The sequence below is a fragment of the Drosophila subobscura genome, chromosome A (genome assembly GCF_008121235.1).
Source record: "Drosophila subobscura isolate 14011-0131.10 chromosome A, UCBerk_Dsub_1.0, whole genome shotgun sequence".
Lineage (NCBI taxonomy): Eukaryota > Metazoa > Arthropoda > Insecta > Diptera > Drosophilidae > Drosophila > Drosophila subobscura.
In genome coordinates, this window is record NC_048530.1 from 6,497,648 (window position 1) to 6,521,807 (window position 24,160).

The 24,160-nt window shown below is 44.4% G+C and overlaps 3 protein-coding genes across 4 annotated transcripts in view; 1 reads left to right on the forward strand and 2 right to left on the reverse strand.

Moving 5' to 3' along the window:
• Nucleotides 1-19,438, forward strand: part of LOC117890908 (PDF receptor) — a 29,691-nt gene extending 10,253 nt beyond the window's left edge. For both annotated transcript variants that reach the window (XM_034796034.1, XM_034796025.1), the window contains exons 2-10: nt 12,122-12,579; nt 13,177-13,287; nt 14,334-14,497; nt 14,570-14,845; nt 14,906-15,202; nt 15,273-15,536; nt 15,596-15,765; nt 15,831-16,146; nt 17,719-19,438. In XM_034796034.1, coding sequence (XP_034651925.1) covers nt 12,147-12,579; nt 13,177-13,287; nt 14,334-14,497; nt 14,570-14,845; nt 14,906-15,202; nt 15,273-15,536; nt 15,596-15,765; nt 15,831-16,146; nt 17,719-18,030 — 2,343 coding nt within the window. In that variant the 5' untranslated portion in view covers nt 12,122-12,146 and the 3' untranslated portion in view covers nt 18,031-19,438. The remainder of the gene's footprint in view (nt 1-12,121; nt 12,580-13,176; nt 13,288-14,333; nt 14,498-14,569; nt 14,846-14,905; nt 15,203-15,272; nt 15,537-15,595; nt 15,766-15,830; nt 16,147-17,718) is intronic.
• LOC117894441 (clumping factor A-like) lies at nt 5,596-6,244 on the reverse strand. The gene is made up of 3 exons (XM_034801514.1): nt 6,152-6,244; nt 6,003-6,082; nt 5,596-5,929 (listed from the first exon to the last, which is right to left on the reverse strand). The coding sequence occupies exons 1-3, from the start codon at nt 6,242-6,244 to the stop codon at nt 5,596-5,598; spliced, it is 507 nt and encodes a 168-aa protein (XP_034657405.1).
• Nucleotides 19,439-20,309: 871 nt separating the features above from the next.
• Nucleotides 20,310-21,602, reverse strand: LOC117890917 (probable V-type proton ATPase subunit D 2). Its single transcript, XM_034796049.1, has 4 exons — nt 21,387-21,602; nt 21,210-21,327; nt 20,781-21,144; nt 20,310-20,717 (listed from the first exon to the last, which is right to left on the reverse strand). The coding sequence occupies exons 1-4, from the start codon at nt 21,425-21,427 to the stop codon at nt 20,491-20,493; spliced, it is 750 nt and encodes a 249-aa protein (XP_034651940.1). The 5' UTR covers nt 21,428-21,602; the 3' UTR covers nt 20,310-20,490.
• Nucleotides 21,603-24,160: the final 2,558 nt, after the last annotated feature.

Consider the following 24,160-nt stretch of genomic DNA (forward strand, 5'->3'; position numbering starts at 1 on the left):
TGTCATCAATTTGTTTGCCAAGAAAGATAAGTAAGATTGTAAACTCTTCGCCTAAATATGCCCTGAATGGGTCTCAATATCAATCTAAAAACCATTTTGAACTCTCTTAATAAAGCACACATTCGACTTAAATGTATGATTAGTGATTGAAGCACGAGTATTATTCTACAACGAAAGTGTTATGGGTTAAACCGATTCTTCCTAGAATGATTCCATCATTGCCATCAAATGAATTTCATTCCCTTTCATTGCATCGTGTAACTGCTGCAACTTGCGCGCTTTCCTCGTCCACTATCCGTCTGTCTGAAATGTGGCTACAAATTGAATCCGTTTTATTGCATTCCCCTTAGATTGCCATTTATCTTCAAGAATTCCTTATTTCGTAGTCTCCAGTTCCACTTCTGGCCACTCCTGCAGCTCCTTCAATGGGTAATCGAACTGCGCTGAGTCTTTGAGTTGGGCTCGTCCTAGTCGTTGTACCTCGGACCTCAATGATGGTCTTCCTGAATAATGATGCCATCCACCATTCAAAAAAAAAAGTTGCAAAAAGTGTAAAAGTTGCCAACTGGACGAGTACTGGGCCTCCGACGAAGGGGCAACCGGTAGCCGCCGCCATGGACGCCATGGACGCCTCTTCTGGGTAAAGTTTATAATTATTATTTGTATTTTGTAGCTGAAGCAATAGGCCCCGCGCTGTCCATCGAGTGACCATCACATAACGCTTTGAAATGCAACGGGAACGAGGTTTTTGTCCTCGTTCTGGTGAAAAGCTGACTGACTGACTGCTCAACTCATTTTCCAGTGAATTTTTCTGCACATGGATATGTTTCTGTTGCTGCTTTTTAATGCCCTATTATGGCAGGTGGTAAGCGGATTAATGTTTAACGAATGTCATCTGAAGGATAATGGAATTAAGTAGAACTTTTCAGACTGCAAATGGCAGTCAATCCTAGTATGAGCAGTAATTTTCTTTGGGCTTTTCTGCTTAATTAGCGAGCATTCCACAATCAAATCTTTGTACATAATAAAAAAATCATCCCCTTGCTGTTGTTGTCTCTTTCTCATTTGCCGCCGGGCAAGCGGCATCCACACGACGATGTTGCGCCTAGGCTTGCCATCAAAATTCACGACTGACCTTGCCACTTGCTCCATAGAAAAAGAAAACAGAAAAAAAACTAGAAAAATCAACACCCACACAGACATATCTGCATGCAACTGAGAGACACAGCTGACCGCATTTCGCGTTATGCAATGGCCAAGGGGCAGAGGCACTGACGGTGGCGGCTGTTGGGCGGATGGGGCATGTAGGCGTGGCCAGTAGGCCATTCTAAAATCAGTGCCCATGATGCGCCTTTTGGCATTTAATTAACTCTTTGGCTCTTTGCTGAGCGAAACCCAGAATTTCCATTCTCAGCCTTTCACTTCTCGTCTATTCCATTCTCTTCGCTTCGCTTCTATTCTCTTTTATTCGCTAAATATTTGAGGAGTTCATTTCTTTTAAATATTTGAGAACTGCATATCTCTCTCTCTCTCTCTCTCTCTCTCTCTCTCTCTCTCTCTATGTTTGATAGGCCAAGGTTGAGTAAATGTTGAAATATTTAGAAGGTTTTCAGAGTGCGATTCGTTGACTTTTGCAAACGTTTCTAAAATTGAAATAATTTTCCTTCAAGATTTCACAAGATTTTCCATCGTAACGCTGCGATCTCCCGTTGAGAATCAGTAATCCATGTTAAGGCGTTCAAATGGATTTAACAATCGAGAGATTGGTGTGTGCCCCTCATTTTGCATTTGATTTGATTTTCGGTTGTCCCTTTTGGGTCACACGATGCCACCAACTGTTTGCACTCTTGCTCTCTGTGCTCTGTACTGTTCGTGTGAACTGCTTGCCGAAAGCATATCAAGATCAAGGTCTCACACATCCACACACAGAGCGTAGCCCACTCAACGGCTCATTTGTAAGTAGAACAAGTGATGCAGGCAAGCATATGTAAATCTCTCTCTCTCTCTCTCTCTCCTTGCCTGTCGTTCTCTTTCGTCAACCCTTTCGTATGCGCTGCCAAGCAGAGCACACTTTAAGGATATGCAAACATACACAAACACGGTCACATATGTACATCTCGAGCCTTTGAGGCTGGGCTTCCCGCTCTGTCCGCCTCTCTGCCAACACTCGCTGCTTTAATGATTGCGAGCACCCGCCAAAAAATCGAATGGAGGCAACGGCAACAGGCACCCATAGGCACATTTTTAAGAATCAATTACGAGCACATACAAATTTCATCAGGTTTGAGTGCAGTGTGCCTTCCGCTCTGGCCATTACAGTGGTCTCTGTGCACAGAAATAACAGTGAAATGTTCTCTTCTCGACCACTTGCACCTAGCCATGGCCCTGCCCCATGTCCGTTTATTATTGGGGTGTGTCTTTTTTGTTGGTGTGCTTGTGGTGGGGATTTGTGTAGCCGGAACAATGCAACAGTTTTGGGCCAGGTCTGCGGGAACAAAGCCAGGCCAGAATGCTCGTAACAACAAGCCATCATAATACCCATAATATATAATATGAAAAAAAGCCCAGCAGCCCTTCATCACTCTCCTTATTTCTCCTCTACTCAGTGTGCCTCTGTTTGTGTGTGTGGGTGGGTCTTCCGTGTGGCGGAAAACAATGTAGGCGTGCGGCTTGGCCTCTTAGCGTTGTCTGATATTTTGGTGCCTTTGTCTTGTCTTCGAGGAAACTGCAGAGCGCAGCATAAAAAAAACGGTGCCAACAGCATGCCGCCTGCTGCCTCCCCATCATTTTGCTGCTCTGTCTCATCCTTCGTTTGTTTGCCACTTGTGGCAATGCCACGCCCAGGCGAACGGCAAGTCAGACAGCGACCTTCTTGATTTTTTTGGTGATTAGCAAACAGAAATTCAACTTTAAGTTTTCGCCTAAACTAGAATATGTAATGCAAAAAGTAAAATGCGCTTAGAGTGGAGCAAGCAAGGGATCAAGGTTAATCTCTTCAATTAGTTACAAAGCATCAGGAAAGATCAAGTGCAGAAGACCTTCGGAAAGTGCTTAAGAGAATTGTCTTGTAGCTGGAGTACACTGAGATAGCTTACCAATTCCTAGCCCAAAGTCATGGGTCCTTGATTGTCGCACCTTTCGAGATTGACTTTAATTAACCCAAAAATATCTTTCAATAGCTTATTCAAACTTAATTGACTTGAATAGAGCCCATTTTAATGCTTACACAAAACAAAAATGTTCAAGAAATAATTCTCAAAAATACGGGAATTGAACAAATGAAGTGACGAAAAAGACACACAGCTTCATGTGAATTGTAAATGAGTGGCATGTCAAATGGACTGCTTCAAGTCAGATTGTGTTGTGCAAGTGAAATTTTGTTGGGAGTTTGAGGCACTGCTAATGGGGCAAGAAATGTGGCAAGAAGCGGGCATATACCGAATGATGTGCAATTGAAACCACTTGGACGAATCTATTTAAATGCTGCCCAAAATTTTAAATGGAAACTGAAATGGAAGCGTAATAAATAATGAATGCTGTAATCGATATGGAAAGAGCGAGAGTCACGGAGTCACCGAGTCGCCGAGTCGCTGGGCCGCGGAGTCGCCACAATGCCAAATGATGCAATTACTTGATTAATTTTATTATTATTATTTTTTATTATTTTTCGGCGCTTGATTCCAGCTTAATTTATTTGGGTTTTTATTGCATTATAATTTCTGCGGAATTAGGGCCCGCATCTTTTCCAACTGAGTGCGGTCTGCGCCGCGTATGCGTAATGAGATTTACGACCCACATTAATCATACACCATGTGGCATCTTGGCTGCGGGCTGCACTTGCCACTGGCAGCTGCTGCATTTACAACCGATTCAATTAAAATCCATTCGAAAATAATCGAAGCGACAATTATCAGTCCCAATCCTTCGACTAATTAAGCATTCGAATCGTCCTTCCACATGCTGCTATCTAATCAGCTGCAGGCAACCAAAACAGATACCGAAACTGCTCCAAGACTAGCCAAACATCTGCCACCAGACCCACATATGTTTGTATTGTACATACATATGTACATACCTGCTATCCACTTCACTCGAGCAAATTTCGATGCCAACCGTTGGGGACTCAACGGAATGCTTTTGCCAAGTAAATGACGGTTAGCATTAGAGTTTCTGGATAATCACTTTTTGGATACCATTGGAAAGTGTGTCGGAATATATTTTCAGAGGAGTGTAATATTAATTTTGCACAAAATGCTAGGACTCCTTGCAGTTGCATTTCTTTTGCTTATTCTTTTCCATTTAACATTAATTTTCTTTGTTGTATTTCGGAGCTTTTGCTGCTATCTGCATTTAATTGGCACTTGTTATACAAGTGCACAGCTCTGATAATTGAATATGAGTTCTCGGGCGTCCGGTCGACTGTATTTAGCCCCAGTGTGATACCCGTGTGTGGAGTATCCTCATGCCTTATCCTGGCTTGTGGTTTTGACAGTCTCTGTGGCCCGGACCCACGCGTGATGCCAAAAAGTTGCGATAATCCCAGCCAGGAATACACATAAGAGGACGAAGGGAAGGAACAAGACAAAAAGAGTGGAAAGAAAGCCAGTTAAAGTATGCAACATCTTTTTGTTGCTGCATCTGCCACAAGCTGCACAAAGGGCAACATTGCAAAAGTGAGCAGAGAGCAGAGAGAGATAGAGAGAGAGAGAGTCTCTATGCGAAACATGGAACAAACTTTCAGATACCCTCTGCCAAATGCTACGTTTTGAATGATAGAAGGGCGACAGTAGGGACAGCAATTTATGCAAAGCGATGGACAAATGACACGACCTTGACACTTGAACTAAGGCGATTGCCAGGCAACCCCCAATCGGCGGGCACTCAATTAGGGCAATCCCAACGCCACACCGGGTGGCCACGGGGCACTCCATTCAATTGGGTTAATCCCCTGGCAGCGGCCAGGGTCGGCGGGTCAAACCCAAGCCCGACGTCAACAGCAGGACAATCGCGGCCTTCCGCGTGCTCATGCTGGTCTTCCCCACCTTTTTGATCTGTAATCCGGACTTTACAACAATTTCAACATCGCACAAACCCTCTGTGAAGGCTGTGTTTTGCCTGAGAGAAAAATGCTAGTGCTGATGCTTATGCTGTGTTGTTGGCAGCCATTCGTTGTTCGTTTTGACAGCAGCTGTCAGTGGGTAGAGTCCACCAAATAAAAAAAGGTTCAACAATACGATACTGTTGTGTCAGCTTTAGCCGCTCTCTGGCCACTCTGGCTGTTGCTCTTTTACGCTCTTGTCTGCTCGGGTTGTGGTCTGCGTCTGTGCCACTCTTTGGACAGTGGAGGATCTGCTGGTTGCACCATACGCATGTTACCGGCGCTGCATTTTCCATTTTGTTCCATCGAGCAACTGCTGCTATAAAAATACTTCGATGGAATGATTTGAAAGCTGCTGTCGGTGCCATTCCAACAATGCTCTCCGCTCACCGCCAAGAGGTTTCCTGCCCAAGAAACATTTTTTAACTGCCATTTATTTATTTATCAAGTTGAACAATAATAATAATTGAGATTACATATAGCTGAGTTCTCGCAGTTTAGTTGGCCTCAGTCCCACTATCGTTAGAGTAGGAGCTGGCATCAGAGCTGCTGTGGGAGGTGTGGCCGGCTAAGTCGCTGCTATCGTCAGAGCAACTGTTGCTGCTATTGGAGATGCTCTCGGAGTCACTCTCGGAGTCACTCTTGGAGCCATTCTCGGAGTCACTCTCGGAGCCACTTGGAAGAGCCTGCAACTCCTGCTGTAGTAGTGCCATATTCTGCTGATTACCTTCCTGTTGCTGCCGCATCAACAGTGGCCGCATCTGCAACTCCCACTGAAGTAATGCTCTCTGCTCGCTCTGACTGTCGCTAGAGTCGGAACTGGAATCAGAGCTGCAACGGGAGGTAGAGAAATTCAACATCAATTGTTGAGCATAATTTCCTGCTGGTGACTTTTTTTTGTAACGTGTGCAACTTTTTCTGCAACCTCTGACGCTTTTCCTTCTGCTGAAGATGGAACACCTCTTCCCTCGCCAACTGCTGAATCTGCAATTATTTCTCTTTGGTCTGCTCTGTGGCCGCCATTACGGCAGGTCCAGCTTCGAAGGCTCGCACTTTGGGTGGAACGCCCTCTGTGGCTTCATCTTGCTCCATGCATGAAACAGCATTTCTCTTCATGGCCTTCTTGCAGTCTTCTTCGATCGCCATCTTTTTTTCTCTAAAAAATAATAAAATTGAAAGAAGTTAAGTACAATTGGGACGTGTATATGTATGCCATTCCTTGAATTCAACCACAGACCACATTTGCTGATCAATGATAGATCCATAAATGTAGCCAAAAACCTTTTGAAACTTGTCAAAAACAAACGCGTGAATTCTTAATAGCCGAAATGGCAAATGTTGCAAAACCTTCGGGGGGGTATTGTTGCAATATGCCACTTCTGGTGTACCCTTTACCTCCTTCTTCATGGAGTTGTATAACAAACTGGCACACGGCCACCTTCTGACACATGTGTTGCGTGCGTGAGGGTCATAACGATGGGGCATTATGCAATAAATACCTATACCTACGACACAGTGAGGACATTGACAGATAAAAGGATGAAATGGGAGTGGAAGTGGGTGCTGTGGGCCTGGGTATCCTCCCACAATAGGAAGATAATTATGCATAATTGTATAGCGAACAATGAACGCATTTGTTGCGGCATGGCCAAAAAGAAATACAAATACAACATTGGAAAACCTGTGGCAGGGGAAAAAAAACTCACAGTTCTAGTACAAAACAAGGAGGGACGTGTGAGACGCTTCTTACGCGTCACAAGTTTTATACCCGTTACTCGGTCAGTACATCTGTACCTTAGTGGCTTTATTTTTGAAATCTTTCATTTTACATTAAAAATTTGTTCTACATATGTATGTCATCTACATCTACATCACATCTCAAGCCAGCCCGCTCTTTTAACTCGCCCTCCTTCCCTAGAGCCATACACTGCACGAAGCAGAGTGTGGCTATAATAATGATCCAACCTAATCCCAATTTGGCGAAGTGATAGATATGGTCGATCCCTACGGAATTGCGTTCTTAGATTTCTCGGGGCGGGGCTACTTTTTGAAGTACACTTGTATCAGTGTGGTTTCAGAGCAGTCTGGAGGCAAAATTTGGTTGCTTTAGCTTTTATAGTCTCTGAGAACTAGCCGACAAACAAGACGGACAGACGGACGGACGGACGGACGGACGGACGGACGGACTGACAGAGAGACTCGGCTGTTGATGCTGATCAAGAATATATGTACATATATACTTTATGGGGTCGGAAACCTTTCGTTCTGTGCGTTACATGCATCCACTTTTGTGCACCAATGCAAAATACCTCTTCTAGTACCGGGCATAATAATAATTGGGGAAGTGTACTTTTCCCGTCGACAAATTTATCTGCTGGCGCCATAAGGACATTGGATATGCAAGGTCAGCCTGAAGGGGGGTTCCCCGAAGCAAGCCTTCCATTTGCACCCAATTATATTTGAAAATAAGGAAAACACTCACACGCTCACCCTGATGCAATACGCCACAGCCTGCAGCTTGGCGCAGATCCGTTGTTGCCCCCCTCGTCTTTGTCCCTGTGGCAGTGCCCGTGTGACGCGTTGCCAAGGCCCTAACGAGTAAGGAAGCTCCTTCATAAGATGGCAGCCAATTTCCAGTAGGGTGGAAATGTGGGACAATGATGTGGCACCTTGAGGCAGAGCACAACCCAAACTTAAACAGGAAAGGGGCACTGCCCACAGCAGAAGCTGTGTTTTAGGTGTGCTCCCATATCTTTGCCTACTGAAAAAAGCCTTTAATTACGTCTTACAGATCGAAAATCGAGAATAAATACACAAATAATTAAGCAGCGGTTACAGAGGAGACAGACAGACTCGCAGAGACCACCGAAATGTGGCACGCGACACAGGAAATTGCTGCTGCTTGAACAGACACAAACTTACATATTCCTGATAGTCTTTATATTCCGTTTGAATTCTTTGCTACCTCAGAATTTCCACAATAAAAACGCAAAATTGAACAACAAAATTAAATTAGTTAAGACAAAAGAACAGTATTACACTCCTCTCGGACTTATTATTTCACTTTGGCAAATGACAATTGTGCTGGCCAGCAAAGTCAACTCGGTCAGTATTGCATGGGATCGAAAAGACGACAGCTTTTAGGCTGGGTAAATGATCCAGAATATTGTTTTGGTAAACAAAAAAATGCAAAACTAAACTTTGTTCAAATAGAGATTGAAAAACTTCAAGGGGGAATATTCAGAGTTTTGTATATTCAAATAACAAATGGGATTTTGAGGTTTAGCAGAGCAGAAACGATGAAATATATTCAAAGCATATCTGCTGGAGCTCGAAACAACAAAGTATCCCGATGATCCATTGATGCATAGTATAAGATTCATTCACCGGTCGGACAAATCGACAACCCATGGTCGTGGCAGAATGGGGGGAAAAATGAAGAGTATTGTGCATTGACATTGACACTGGAGAGTGGAAGAACTGTCACTGGCATTGGCACACAGACACTGGCTCTAGACTGCCAATGGCATTAATATTGACAGTAAATACTTCTAGGCCGCTGCACACCCATACACAGTTTGTGGACTCCTGTGGTCGGTCTGTCTGTTCATGTATCGACATTGATTTGTGGCGATGTGGGGCATTGGGAATCCGGCAAATTGCACAACAGCAGCAGCAGCAACGTAATCAGTAATGCAACAGTTACAGCAGCCGCCAGACACAGGACACAGAGAGGCAGTGGCAGTGGGAAGCAGAAGCAGAAGCAGCCAGACAGCAGACAGCAGAACACTCTCAGTGCTTAAATGATATATGTATTGAGAAGGGAGAGAGAAGAATAAGAACAAGGAAACAACAAACGCCGCTGTGTTGAGTAGCTGTCAAAATCTGTTGGGCCGTGTCAGAATGAATTTCAATGGCTATGGTATACGATGGTAGCAACAGTGCACTCAGTGGAGCGTGTGACGAGAGACCTCCATTGAAAATTGCGTACAATAAACTTGGTACTTGCTGAATACTTAGATTTATTCATTCACTCATTCATCCCCTCCCTGCTTTCTGCAGCGCAACTTAGTGCTATTCATTTATTCAATTACAAGACATTCAGAAGGAAACGGACCCCCAAAAACAAAACAAAAACCCCCAAAGCGAATGCTCGTTACAGTCTCGTTGGCTCCTGGCAGACTCCTGGCAAAAACAGTGGCAATGGCAATTTCAATGCCAAATTGTATAAGCAGCTGCAGCTTCAGTGGCTGCTGCTGGAACTGGAGCTGCAGCAGCTGCAGCCAACCGGCAACTTTTCTGGGGGGGACAGGAAAAGGCAAAACTCAACCCACATTCCCACCCACAAAAAGGACACGGCACTGGTCGTTCTTCTGTCTTTAAGATTTTCGGTGAGGGTTTGATTTAACCCAAAGCAGGACCCCTACACGTAGCCTGTCCTTTCTTTCGTGTCTCTATGTTTATCCTGCGCTGGGAACCCTTTTGTGTGAGTGTGTGTGTGTGCGTCCTTGATTGTTCGGTTACATGACTGACGATTACTTAAACATTTGGCAAAACTTTCGATTGGCATTTTATTTTTTTGGCCACAAATGGGCCCGCCATTACAGGGCGCTGAGAAGCAACAAAGAGTTTGAAATGCTCTACCTTGTGCTGCAACCATCCACAGCCAAGACCCACTGGTGAAGAGACAAAGACAGGAGCCACACTGGGAGGGAGAGACAAAGGCAGTTAAATGAGCTTCCTCCATGCCTCTCAGTAGTGGTAGACTGAGAGACCTGCTTTGAAGCTTCCAAAAAATGACAAAAACTTAAGCTGCTGATGCTAATGTTCTGCACTGTCAGGGGACGCACACACACACATGAGGCAGCTGCTGCACTGCTTGCTGCCGGCCAAAAAGCTGCAGCAAAACGGTGGCACGTGTCACCATTATTGTCAAATATCGCGAACAACTTTTCAAATGCCGCAGAATGAAAGCAGAAGCGGCAGCGGCAACGGCAGCCTACATCCACATTCTCACCCCAACCCACTTGTCAAGGGGCATTGGCCCGTTCTATGCATCGCCTTTTATGAATAGAGCTCTTGAGATTAGTTTTCCTTGATTTTTTCTCTCCCTCTACCTCTCACGCTCTCTGCTCGCACTATAATTATGTCAAAGAAGTGTACAAGATGCCACGCCCCAACGCCTTTGTCAAATGTTGATGGACTTTTTTGTGGGAGAAGGGTTAAACACTCAACAAAAAAAGTGGAGAGTGATGCCTAAGAGATTCCAAAAGATTTCTTAACCATATTCTGATTTATTTCTAGATTTAGTCTGTTGCTACTTTGAATTATCCGAATATTTAATAGACTTTCCTGGGCTGCCCCTCCCTTCCCATGCCACCCAGTACGGTAGGCTGCCCAGTGACCCAAATCAGGGACGACTCGTCTGGGGGCGGCGAGACGCTTGAACGTGCAACATGGGACTTGAGCGGAGAGGTTGATTTGGCTTTTGAGCACAAGTTCGATGGAGTGGTTTTTGCGCTTATTAAGCTTAATTGCAAAACGCTTCCACATTAGACGCTGTGTCGATATGTCCATGGGGTATTGGTGGAGCACCGAAATTAATGCAATCCCCCTGCAGCCTTATGCAACATCCGTGCATGGGGGATTTCGCCTCTCTGTCATGGAAACAGCAAGAGCTACAGGCAAGAGGAACTGGGACTGACACGGCCACGAGTACCTGCACATGTGTGCGCTTGAAAATTGAAATTCTTATGAAATTATATCAAATGCACTCAAAGGCATTTCGGGAGAGCTTAGCAAAAGGCCACAGGGTGTTCCTGTGGGCTGACAGTGGCACGAGGCAGGCATGGTATATGGTATGGTATGCCGGATATTTCGGGCAAAAACTTACTTCTCGTTTAGCTTCAAATATTTATAAATGTATGTGTAGTTCAGTTGAATTCTCTTGCTCCCTGTTGTTCTCCTGTGTCTTGGATTGACCAGAAAATAACTCAAATCTTAGGAAAATTGTGTTTTTATTTTGTTCACGCTCTGGAGCGACAGCAATTTTATACATTCAGGATTTTATTTTCACTTTGACAATGACAATGGCAAGCTGTACTTGGTACCCCACCGTTGGCAGTGTGGGGTAGCATCCAAAGGTTTTAGTGTGGGTAAGAAGTGCCTTGAAGTGTTGGCTAACACCATTTGTGGCGCTTTTTCTCATATTCTACTCAAAAAGTAGAGGAAAAAAATGATAAATATTATTGCATTCCGGCTGCTACTGAGAGGAAAGAGTTGCCTAGATAGCTGAGATTCCTTTCAATTATGCAGAACATCAACTCACAAGTGAAATGTAATCCCAGGCCGATGAGTTTTGCCTCCTGGCCATTTTCCAATCAAAGTCCCGACAAGCTCCCTTCTTCCAATGCGATGCAGGAGCATGTTTTGCCCCTGTGCTATAAATACACGAGTTGCAGGAATTGAAACAAAAACAAAAACTAAATCGATGCGCTATGATCCGAGTACGAATACGAGGACGAGCCATGAGCCATGAGAAGCATTTATTAGTAGGCAATCATCACAGAAGAGGCGATGACATGAGCTCGAGCCTGGACGCGGACGAGGGCTGGACTTGAACAAAAGCCAGTGATGGTTGTCTCCCCCTGATTCCTGATTCCTGATTCGACTCCTGATTCCTTGCTCGTCTTCATTGTTTGATAAGCATTCAATTAAGTCTCTACTGTGCGGTGTGGGGGTGTGGCTGAAAATGCAATTTCTTCATCATTCCATCTATGGGTAAACTGACACGCAACACAAATGAGAACCAAGCTGCAGTTGCTTCTGTTTCTGTTTTATTTATAGAGGTAATCGGTACCTCTCTAAGTCAAAATTAATTGCAATTTTCAAGCAAAATATCGACCAGTTTTGAGTGTCATTTACGGACACAGATCAAATTTCACCTGTCCATTTGGATGTGTGGATGTGGATGTCCTTGGAGTTTAAAGCATTTTCTCAACATAATTTTGTTTTATTTCACAGCGGCAGACATGTTGTTGGTGGCGATATGACAGAACAGCCAAGTACCGATGACACAGGCGGCGGTGTTGCCACTCACTTCTTCGCCCGCTTGATGCGCCTCACCGGCGTGTCATTATCATCCGCAGCTGCTGCTGCATCATCCTTGCCACAGCCCACCACATCCACATCCACAGCCTCTCAGGCAATCATGACAACCGAATCGCCCACCACAACTGCAGCAGCAGCTGCAGCGGAGCTGGCACCTTCCTATCTCATCGATCGGGTCACCCAGGTTGCCCGCATTGCCCTGGAGGTGACCACATCAGCGTCGGAGGTGCTGGCCGAGGGGCTGCCAGAGGTGGACACCAGCTTTGCCAATGCCACGACATTGCACGGGAATCTAACGTTGGCCGCTGCGGCAGCCACCAACTATGAAAACTGCTCGGCGATTTTTGCCAACTACACGCAACCAGAAACAGGTGAGTACACAGGTCTTTGGGAAGACCCATCACATATCTAGGGCTAAGCTACAGGCATCGATTGCGATCCAGATAAAATAAATCTGCAGACAATGATGGATCCTACATTGCGCGTTAATCTAATGTCAATCAATTGCTGGGGTCAGCCCATTTCGCTGCTCGCAAAACAATCGATGGTCGAGAATATGATGAGCGGCATGCACGATCTACCCATTACATGGATTATGATGAAACATATGAAGCAGGCCAATGGTGAAGATTGTCGTGGCCACAAGCGACCCTCATCGAATGGGCAACCCAAAGAACGCTACGCTATTCCCTATGGAGTTCCACGCATATATCGGCGTATGTGTAATCCGGGCAAACGTTTCCAACTGTCGGTAAATGATTTCGAATTGGACTACAAGCTAAAGGCCGACCAGTTGAAGGGGCTTCTGCACATCCTAATGCTGTGGGAGGAGTAGATAGATGTTTGACCGATTAAAGTAACTGCTGAATCATTGAAATTACTCTGGTTATTATTTTTGTGGGAAGGGATGTTATACATACTTGTGAGGTGATCTACGTTCATGGCAATATTCTATGATATATTTTCAGGCATCTACTGCAACTTTACTTGGGACACGCTGACCTGTTGGCCCCCAACACCTGCGGGAGTCATGGCACGAATGCATTGCCCGGCGGGCTTTCATGGTGTCGATCCGCGAAGTAAGTTCTGCATATACATATCTAGAAACTAGAGCTATAGAAAGTGAGAAAGCTATTACCAGGGGTAGTCCTGTCTGCCTTTTCGCCTCAAGTATTGATTAAGAAGTGACCCATAAATACGCGTATGAACGAACATGTGCATATTTCCCTTTCAAATTAAACATCGTGGCCTAAATTATATGGATCACTAGTCGGCACTTTGGCAAACAATTACTTGATTTCGTATTCATTGCATGCCTCACAGCGTCACGCGTTCGTTGAACCGTTTAGCAGCCAGCCCAAGCCAGACCAGCCACACCCCCGCCAGGACATCGGTGAGGACTGCAATTGGAGGTCATACCGAAACTGGAACGTGGAGGACTGAGCTGTGCTGGACTGGTCCGGTGGGCGTTGTGCAAGGAAAGCGAACCACCAATCGATTACTTAATTATAGTGCAGCTCCACAAATTGAATTTTCTTGATGAAAATGCATACGATTAGCATTGTCCTGGCCTCGTTTTGCATACAACCGCCAACCCCTCGATCCAGACACCAATGATTCATTCGATTGACATTGTTGCACTACTCAGCGCTTGTCAGTCAATTGATTGAAATTCCAAATGCCAGGGGCCGGGGTAGAGCTAACAATCGAGAGCAGTGGGGATCGTGCGCAGGCAGAGAGCGCTAACAGTGAGCTGGTAATGCAGAGAGCTAACAGTGAACCATCAACGAAGAGAGAGCTAACAGTGAGCTGTTAAAGGAAAGCGCTGACCGTGGTCTGTTTAACAGCAGTAATAGGCTGTTAGTTCACTTGGAGTGATAACAGCGCTGTTGGGCTGTTAGAGCTGCTGCCCCAGAATGAGCGAACGCAAAAGGAGAGCGTTAACAGTGGTCTTTTTAACAGCAGTAATAAGCTGTTAGTTAACTTGGGGTGATAACAGCGCTGTTCTGCTGTTAGAGCTGCTGCCCCAGAATGAGCGATTTCAAAGTACTTTCTTTATTGCCTAAACTGTTACTAATCCTGGTGTTTTAATCTCTTCACCTTAAATTTGATGTTTGGTAAACAGAATTTGCTATACGCAAATGTGAGATGGATGGCAGCTGGGGCACACGGCCAGACACCACAAATATGACAGCGGAAGCGATTGCCGCTGGATGGACCGACTATGGGCCCTGCTACAGGCCCGAGGTGATTCGCCTGATGCAGCAGATGGGCAGCAAGGATATTGATGTAAGCGATATCACACACACACGCACACTCAATCTTGGACTCATAATTCCTATATTTCGGAAACATTTTTAGCTCTATATTGAAATTGCCAGGCATACACGAACACTGGAGATCGTGGGCCTGTGCTTGTCACTGATTGCTCTGCTCGTCTCTCTGGTGATCTTCTGTAGCTTTCGTTCGCTGCGCAATAACCGTACGAGGATACACAAGAATCTATTCGTAGCAATGGTCCTACAGGTGCTCATCCGACTGACGATCTATCTGGATCAATTTCAGCGCGGCAGCAAATCTAGTGGCAGCTCCTCAAACTCTAGCAGTACCAGCAGTCTGTCGGCGATCGAGAACACGGTGAGAACACTCATATGAATCGATTAAGAAAATCGTAAATATTCAAATATTTATCCATAGCCATATCTGTGCGAGGCCTCCTATGTCCTGCTGGAATACGCCCGAACGGCAATGTTCATGTGGATGTTCATCGAGGGACTGTACCTGCACAATATGGTGACGGTGGCTGTGTTTCAGGGCCAGTTTCCGCTCAAATTCTTCTCGCGTCTGGGCTGGTGTGTGCCCATCCTGATGACCACCGTCTGGGCACGCTGCACCGTCATGTACATGGACACCTCGATGGGTGAGTGTCTCTGGAACTATAATCTGACGCCGTACTACTGGATACTCGAGGGACCCAGACTAGCTGTAATTTTGGTGAGTCGTCGAGTGTTGATACTTACCCTCCACTGACTGACTGACTCTTCCTTGCTTCACTCCATTGCAGCTGAACTTTTGTTTCCTGGTGAACATCATTCGGGTGCTGGTGATGAAGCTGCGACAATCGCAGGCCAGCGACATCGAGCAGACCCGGAAGGCCGTGAGGGCTGCCATCGTGTTGCTGCCCCTGCTGGGCATCACCAATCTGCTGCACCAGTGGCCAGTCCTCAAGTCGGCCACCAACTTTGCCGTTTGGTCGTATGGCACGCATTTTCTCACCTCGTTTCAAGGCTTCTTCATTGCTCTCATCTACTGTTTCCTAAATGGCGAGGTGAGTCCTGGCTATCCTTCGATTTTTTGTATCAATTAAACTTCGATTTCCATCGATAGGTGCGCGCATGCTTGCTCAAAAGTTTATCGAATCAGCTATCGTTGCGCGGCCATCCCGAATGGGCGCCCAAGCGGGCCTCCATGTACTCGGGCGCCTACAACACCGCCCCCGATACGGATGCCGTCGGCCAGCAGGCGGTGGCCGACAACCAGACGGCCACTGCTACACGGTAAGCCATTTGACGAGTACTCACTGTGCCACATTGATGAATCATTTGGTTAATTCTTCGTTTAGAACGTCGCCGGTCAACAGGCGGCAGAACACTAGCGCCAGCATTGTCATGATCCACGAACCCAACCACCGACAGCGTCTCGTGCAGCGGAACCACAACAACAACAATAACAACAGCCAAGAGAGTCCACGTCGCCAGAGGGGGGAACAAACAGATGAGGAAGATCGTATAGGAATTGCAGCTGGAGCCGGAGTCGAGTCTGAAGTCGTGGTGGTGCGTGGCTCTGGCGGTGCGGCTGCTGTGGGCAGGAAGCGAGAGACACGCATACACGCTGGCACCAAGTGGATGATGGCCGGCCTCTGCTTCAGGGGTCAAAAGGTACTTAGAGTACCGTCAACGTCATCCGTACCACCCGAGTCAGTTGTATTTGAGTTGTCAGAGCAGTAGGCCAACTAAACTAAAAGTAGACCGTTGCCGTAGATCATAGCCACTTAGCCTATTAGTCACTTAGACACTCTTAGAGCCACTCTCATTCACTCCTCACAAAAGTAGCAGCAAAGCCCCTTCCCACAACCCTCTATGCCAAAGTTCCATCTCCACCCTATTCCAAAAAACCCAAAACTACTCACTCAATCATCTTCAATCCTTGCCCTTCCATTTGCTAACGTTTTAAATAATTTAGAGAATAGTGTACCCTGCAGATGTAAATTCATACAAATTATTGGATATTCATAGGATAGAGCCACGGTTGCCATAGATCTACCACCCAAATATTTAAGGATCGGATACACCAAGTAAAAACTTGAATTTAAAGCCACGTGCTATGCAGCAGAGCCCCCTCGGTCGGTCTGTCTGCGATTCTGTCTGGGCTGTCATGGCACTTCAGCCTCCCAATTGTCCTCGAAGTCATGTATCTGAATATTTATGGGGTAAATAGATGTGGCAACCGCGGACAGAACTTTCCTTCACCAGCACTGAACCCCATCGCCAAAAGTAATGTATACTTATATCTTCAAATATCTGATGAAACTGAATCTCTATTAGATCTACACTCTGCTTTTTTTGGGCACAGTCGCACCACACACACGGTTAACGCTTGGTGAACTCTACAGCAAAAACTTGAGCGGCATGTTTCTCTAATATCTAATATATAATTTAATACATAAAATATTTTATAATAACTTATTGCATTCGAGTACTGCTACAAAACACAACTGTACCGTGACAATGCAGTGTGACCAAAGGTCAGAGGGGGAACAAATTATTGAAGCCAAGTTCAAATGTTGAAAGCAATTTCCCCAATTTCCCATTGCTTTAAGAGATTTTATTTTTTATATAAATTTAAATGTATTTTATTATATTTTAGTTGATTTTATGTTGATGTACATTTGATGTACACGCTTATTGAATCATAAATTAGCAAAAAATCAGTTTGATATTCTGAACATATTTATTTGTATTAATTTAATTGAGCATTAAATTGTTTTCGTCCTTTTTTGTGTGTTGATTTGATTTTGATTTTAGTTAATAAGTCCACAGGAGACTTATAGTTGAATAAAATTTTCCAATTTAATTAGTTTGTTTTTCTGTTTTTGTCATTGGTTGCTTGAATTTTTATGATTTTCTTTTGGCGTGGATGTACGTTTGATGAACAGCAAACTGGCTTTTGAGGCACCACACAAACCCATTGAAGCTGTGGTGAAAAATGGTTTTGGCAAATATGTGGTGCTGGAAAACTTTAGTTTGAAGTGCAACGAACCGGTCACACTGCCTGTCGCGGGTATGCTTTGTCTATCGTTTACGATCGATCACGCTCACTTGTTTGACTCTATTTTGCTCCGCTTTGCAAATGAAAAGATATTCACTAAAGGACTCAAAGTCGAGAGGCTTCAACTAAACTTATCTTTCTCCTTTTTTCCTTCTGCTTTTGTGTCCTTTTCCCGACTGCAGGACAAACGTGTGATGTCCAACGCTCCCCATGTAGCACAGCAAATATTTATGAAGTCACAGCTGCCGGCAACAACGATGGCCCTCGCAATTGCCACAGTAAACACTGCACCCGCAGTCGAAGAAGCGTTCACAGAGACAGCTCCGACCGCAGTCACAATAACCGCAATCTATACCCATACATCAACCGCATCCCCAGTGGCAGCTGAAGTACACACCGCACCCGGAACACCAGAAGCAACTGTCAAACTACCAATAATTTCGGAGGCAAGGACAAAGAGAACTCCAAGGCATCTGCATGCAAACACAGCCTGAATCTACATATCTCTCAGACGGAGCAGACGGAGTAACCGCTTTACTTTGGCACACGCAGCTGTCCCATTAGCCCAGTTTAGCGTTGAAGTGAGAAAATTCACTTTTAAATGTTTTGCGTATGCGTAGCGCAAAAGCGAGCAATTGTATTTTTTAATGGTTTGCGGTAGGCAAACGGAACACACACAGACGTATCAGTGTAGCGTTTAAGCGAGCGTAACTGTACGCGAAATTGGTTTGGAGAGAGAACTGTTTCATAGAGAGAAAGGAGCGACAGTTCTTAATATTATCCAAAGTAAACTAAAACTTTTTTGTATGCAAATCTGTAAGAAAAATCTCTGGAACAGAGTGACCGTTTCGTTTTGGAACTCTGCTGTTTTCGAGAGCAACTGTACTTCGCACTGAAGTGCGTACTAAACCTTTTTTTGTATGCAACGGCATAGGGACACACAAACACACATGAATATCGTACGATATATACCTATACCTTTACAAGATATATAAAAAATCTATACTAAATGTGTCTATGTATAGTATATACAGATATACAGATATTTTTGTATATTTACCCCATACATAAGCCGAAACCGATGGATCACAATGTTTTTTTAACGCGAATATAAACATATTGAATAGCCAACATACAGATATGGAATTGTGTGTATAAATTGATGTAATATTGATGTCGGACAACACACATACGTATACATAGATGTTAAAACTTTTTTTTTTTTTTTTTTTTTGGAAAATCTACATATACATTCATAAATAGTATATAGAGCAGAAAAGGCATATTTACATAATATTTACACTGAGCTACATACAAAAAAGAAAATGCAAGCCTACAAAAACCTGAGAAGCATTCAGTGCCATTAAACGGTGGATAGAGAGAGAAGTATAGAAGGGGAGAGTGATTTAGGGGCAGGAGATATCGATCGTATTTTGAATTTAACATGCAACATGAAAGTACAAAGCACGCGGAAATGAAATGGGGCACAAGGCTAAGGTAGAGGAAACACTTTAAACCACTATTCAACACTGCACACTACTCAAAACACTCATCAGACGGGGATCAGTGGATATGATATCCAGTGCGCGTGAATACTGAATATTCAATTAACTCTAAGCTTTTTTCCCTGCATTTCAATGGAATATGAAAATATGTGAAATCTGCTGCTTTTTCTGGTCTTGATTTTCGTTTTGCTTTTGTCTATGCAAAAAATGCAAATTTCTCAAAATAGTAAAAAAAATAAAACGAAACACAAAATAAACTATGAATTCAAACCGAATTTAAACTACAAACAAAAACCAGATCACCCAGTGGTCAATGGCATACTATTAGGTGTATAAGTCTAAATGGAATATAAAACTATGAATAAACATGATTTTGAATGTATACATACTACTCCTAAACAACCAACAGAATCAACTGAGTTTTCGTTCTGTTTGTGGATTTGGCTTTTGGTTCGCTAAATCGAAATCTCTGCTATCTGATCTCTGAATTCTGTGCGAAAGCTGTGGTCGAAAACTGATCCCCAAACCCAGTGACACAATTGCCTTTACGCGGCACGTGCCGGCCGTGAATCCGCAAAATGGCATTGGACAATTGGCAATTTGAGAACCATAACCAGCTTAATCACACATTTTTATGGGCCATCATACTATGTACAATATGATAATAAAAATGTGCGAATTTTATATGATTATCCATACATATGTATGACAGATGTCGACTGCATTGACACACCGAAGAAGGAGATGCCCTTACAAGAGATTAGATGATCAAAGTCTTAGGATATTTGGTACTTAGTTCCCTTAAAGGTAAGATATTTGAGTACCTAATGGATTGGATGACATAATTTCTTCAGTATAAATTTTTTTTTCCCAGTAGATTTGATAGCTAGGTTCCTAATCCATGAAATAGGATATATAAAGCATCCCAGACATGGATAGAACTTTGATACTTAATTGTTATATGAGATGTACCCCTAATCAGGTCATTCTGTAACGATCGTCTGCCACATCCGACAACAATATGAACCATGGGAATCACTTGATGATAAGTGTAAAATATTTCATATTGAAATGGTACTTAATTCAACTACACATACTGACAAACTCTTCTATTGATGGGTTGGTAAATACAATGAAATGGTAGCCCTTGGGTTTGGGTACACACAGAAACAACAGAGAAAACAATTGACAATTGAGACATTGAGACACAGGCGACATTTATGGCTTTGCATCACTTATGTATGTACATTTGTATGTGCAAACAGATATACAATATACAACAATACGAGTATATTTCCAACAAGAACGATAAACGGGAGACATTTATGTGGATATCCCAATGAACAATATGCAACAGGAAGAGGGAACAGGAACAAGAGTCAGTTTGGTAGTGGTGGGGTAGGGGTATCGGGTGAGGTAGCAGTGTGTGTGGAGGTGGTGTGTGTGAGGCTAGAACAACAGATCCTCATCGCCATCTTCGTCGAGGATGTTCTGGACCTCCTCGTTGGCGGCGAGATCGCCCAGGCGACGCAGCTCCTCACGCCGCTTGTCGGCTGACTTGCGGGCCTCTCGCTTCTTGTCCTGGATCTTCTTCAAGCGATAGAACTCCTCACGCTCCAGCTCATCCAGTTCACTGATGATGTACTCAATGGTGCGATTAATGCGCGGTATGATCACTGCAAACGGAAAGTATAAGATGATTGCAGAACGGACATACATAGGTGGGACTCACGACTCACCATGTTCGATGGCATTGACACGACGATTGGTTACCTTGATGACATCGTCCAGGGTCACAAACGAGGTCTGCAGCGAGGCCAGCTCGACCAGGAGGCGCACGGCGCTTTGGTAGTTCTTCTTCAGCTTCGTCAGCTGCTGGCCACCACGAGCCAGACCGGCCAGCTCGTAGGTATCGACTCCATCAATGTATGGCTCGAACACCGGTAGCGTGACACCGGCTACATTGTCCTTCTTGGTGCGTATCTTGATTTGGGCCTTGGTCACGTTCTGGAGCACAATTTGGTTGATGTCGCCGGTTGTGAATTTGGCCTCCGCCAAAGAAAATGCGGCCTCCTTCATCATTTGTCCCATCAGGGTCTTGGTCTGTGAAAATGAAACGTTCATATGAAATTTGAGATTGGATTGGCTTAACCATAGAGACCACATACCTCAATGATCTTGCCGAGAATGAGGCGAAATCGCATCTGCAGCGCATCGGCCTTCTTCTTGAGCAGTCCGTGTCCCTTGGTGGCGCCAGCCAGACGAGATTTCATCAGCGTTTGGGCCCTGTGTGTGGAAAAGCACTTTAATATCCGAGGACACCTGATGGACAGTTGGATACTCACCCGCGGGAGGGGAATACGGGCAAGCGATCTCTGGATGCCATGCTTCTTTTCGGCCTTATGGTCGTAGGGAGAATCAAAACACAAAACACAGAAGTCACACGCACAACGCCAACTATAAACTATAAATATTCACAAAAAAAATATATGCGACAATACAAAAATAAACGGACGGGACAGCCACCACGGAACGAGTGCACGTCTAGAGAATGGGCCGACGAATGAGCGACACTAAAGCGACACCAGGTTCGGTCCGGACGGAGAGCAAGCGTCGCTATGCCTCAGCTGTTCCACAACAGCTGTCCACGCTGAGCGAGAGAAAGAGAGTGCTTTCATAGATGGGATCTCTTCACAGATAGATCCTATATTAAACGAACTACCTTAAGAAAGGTTGTTCGCTTAAGAGATCGAATATTGAAACAGTTATCGATGTGAATGAATGGAATCGCTACAGCAGGATTCCGATGGAACACTCTGCGGTAGGAAATTTACTATTGGGATGGCGAGATCCCATCAATCGATAGCTTTTGATGGCTGTCAACTTGATCGATTTGTGCCGTACAGTTTGTCGAGAGCACGATGTGAAGTGATGCCAGTTCCGTGCAGCAGCTACCGTTAGTCGCGAAGATTGATTTAAATTGAATATGATTGCCGGCAATAACGCACAACGATATTTTTGGGACCGCCCCAACCAACGCCCATTCCGGAGCAACGGGCACACACGCACAATACAAAACAATGCCAGCCGCAGAGACAAGCACAGACGACAAACCGACGGAGCTGACATTGAAATACCTTTGTGCGTTTGACCCAACAATGGGCATGGCTCTGGTTTTGGTTCTGGTTTGGGTATGGCTTCGGTTTTTTTGGCATGGGATCCACAGCAGCGTCACGCAATTTGAATATGCGTCTTCTGCCGTCATGTGTCTCCATTATTATTGGGTTGGAGTGGCTCTGTCATGACTCTATATGTGTCACTGGACACGTGCCCGCACGCCCCATTTGGCCACAGTCCAGTGACGGCCAAATATTAATTAAATTATTGAATATTCATATGTGTACTTGTACTTTGAGAGGGGCTTGAGCTGGTCATTTGGTTAGACTGTTTGGAATGGATTTGTTCAACGAACTGTAGGATATGGACATACAATGTACATATGTGCATAGGAGTATGTGGTTGGGTGGGACTTTTTGCACTTTTTCTGTTTCCTTCCCGCATACCGCGTGATCGCTACTACACAAGTCCCTCTGCAACGGTTCTTTTCGCAGTTTGAGTGCGGCTTCATTCGCAATGTTTTCGTTTAACTCCCGCGCAGACACACACATATGTACATACATATGTACATTCGTGAACACTTTTTGTTTGTTTGTAAATCTGCAAGATCGGCGATTATTCCTTGCTGCGCGTATGCTTCTCTTCTTCCACGCTTCGGAGAGAGAGAGCTGCCACATAAAGGAGAGCGAACGCTTGGGAGTGACTCCATTTACAGTTTATGTTTTTTAAACTCTTTACAAAGTTTTAAAGTAGTCCATACGTTTTTATGGGTTTTATACTCCTCAGGACCGGGTCACACAAAGCCAATCACTGGCTGATAATTTCACAGAGAAGTTCCGTATATCCAGATATGGTTGAATCATTTGAAGTCTCTTCCACTTCAACAAAATGCTGACAAACGCACTTACATATGTACTTGGTAAATAACCTTGGGGAGGCCTGGCCATCTTTAAGTGTGCATTAAAAATTCTGTACATTCGTGTATGCATATGTACATATGTATGTATGTACATACGTCTATCTATTAACGCAATTTGTCTGACATCCTTCCTCTGCCCCTCTTTGATTGTGGCACGTCCTGGCCGTTGTCGTTGCCGTTGACAGAATTATGGCAAAGCCAAGCTCCCTTAAATATGTACGTGTGCCTGCAAATATTGCAGAAAATAGTGTGTCGGGAAAGTATGCTACCGTTTTACAATACCAAGCGTCTTATGTATGCACAATCATTATTTTCTTATTATTTATCAAACCTTTTGAAATTGCTTTATAGCATTATGTAAAGATCACCTTTAAGTTATTTGGGAATGTAATTAAACAATTTTTAAATATGTTATAAAACTTCTTAATTAAATATGTTATTAATTAAATAATCGGCCCCATGTTTTACATGCATAATATATACTCGATTTAATATGGGAATATCAATATTAATTTATTCCAAATATATATATATTCTCTTTACCACTGTGTTCAGTAATTTTGGGACATACTGTGAGTATTTACATTGTGCGAGTATGTGGGTGACGGCACAGCCTCGTTCAGTTCACTCTCTCAGCGCCAGCCTCGTTCACTCACTCACTCTCTCCCTCATCCACTCTCGCTCCTTCTTCCACTTAAAGTCACGCACAAAGGAAGGGGAGGAATCAACAGTTAGTTGCTGCGTTCAACAACACAGTCGAATTCGCGAGGGAGTGAGAGCGTTTGAGGGAGTGTGAGTGAGTGAGAGTGATGTGGAGGGGAGCAGCTCTCGATTTTACTGTTCGTTCCGGCAATTGTATTGGCATTTGGCCGTAAGTCACGGCCAGCAATCGCTCACTCATTCGCACACAATCAAACACAGAGGCAGTTGCGTGTGTGCGTAATCATGGAAGTGCCTTGAAAAGGGGAGCCAGAATAACCTTTACACTGCTGTATCCCTGTGACCCTGAGGCGACACGCCTCTGCCTCTGCTTCTGGCCCTGGCTCAGTCGACATTTTTTATCCATGCTTCGGCTTTGTAAGG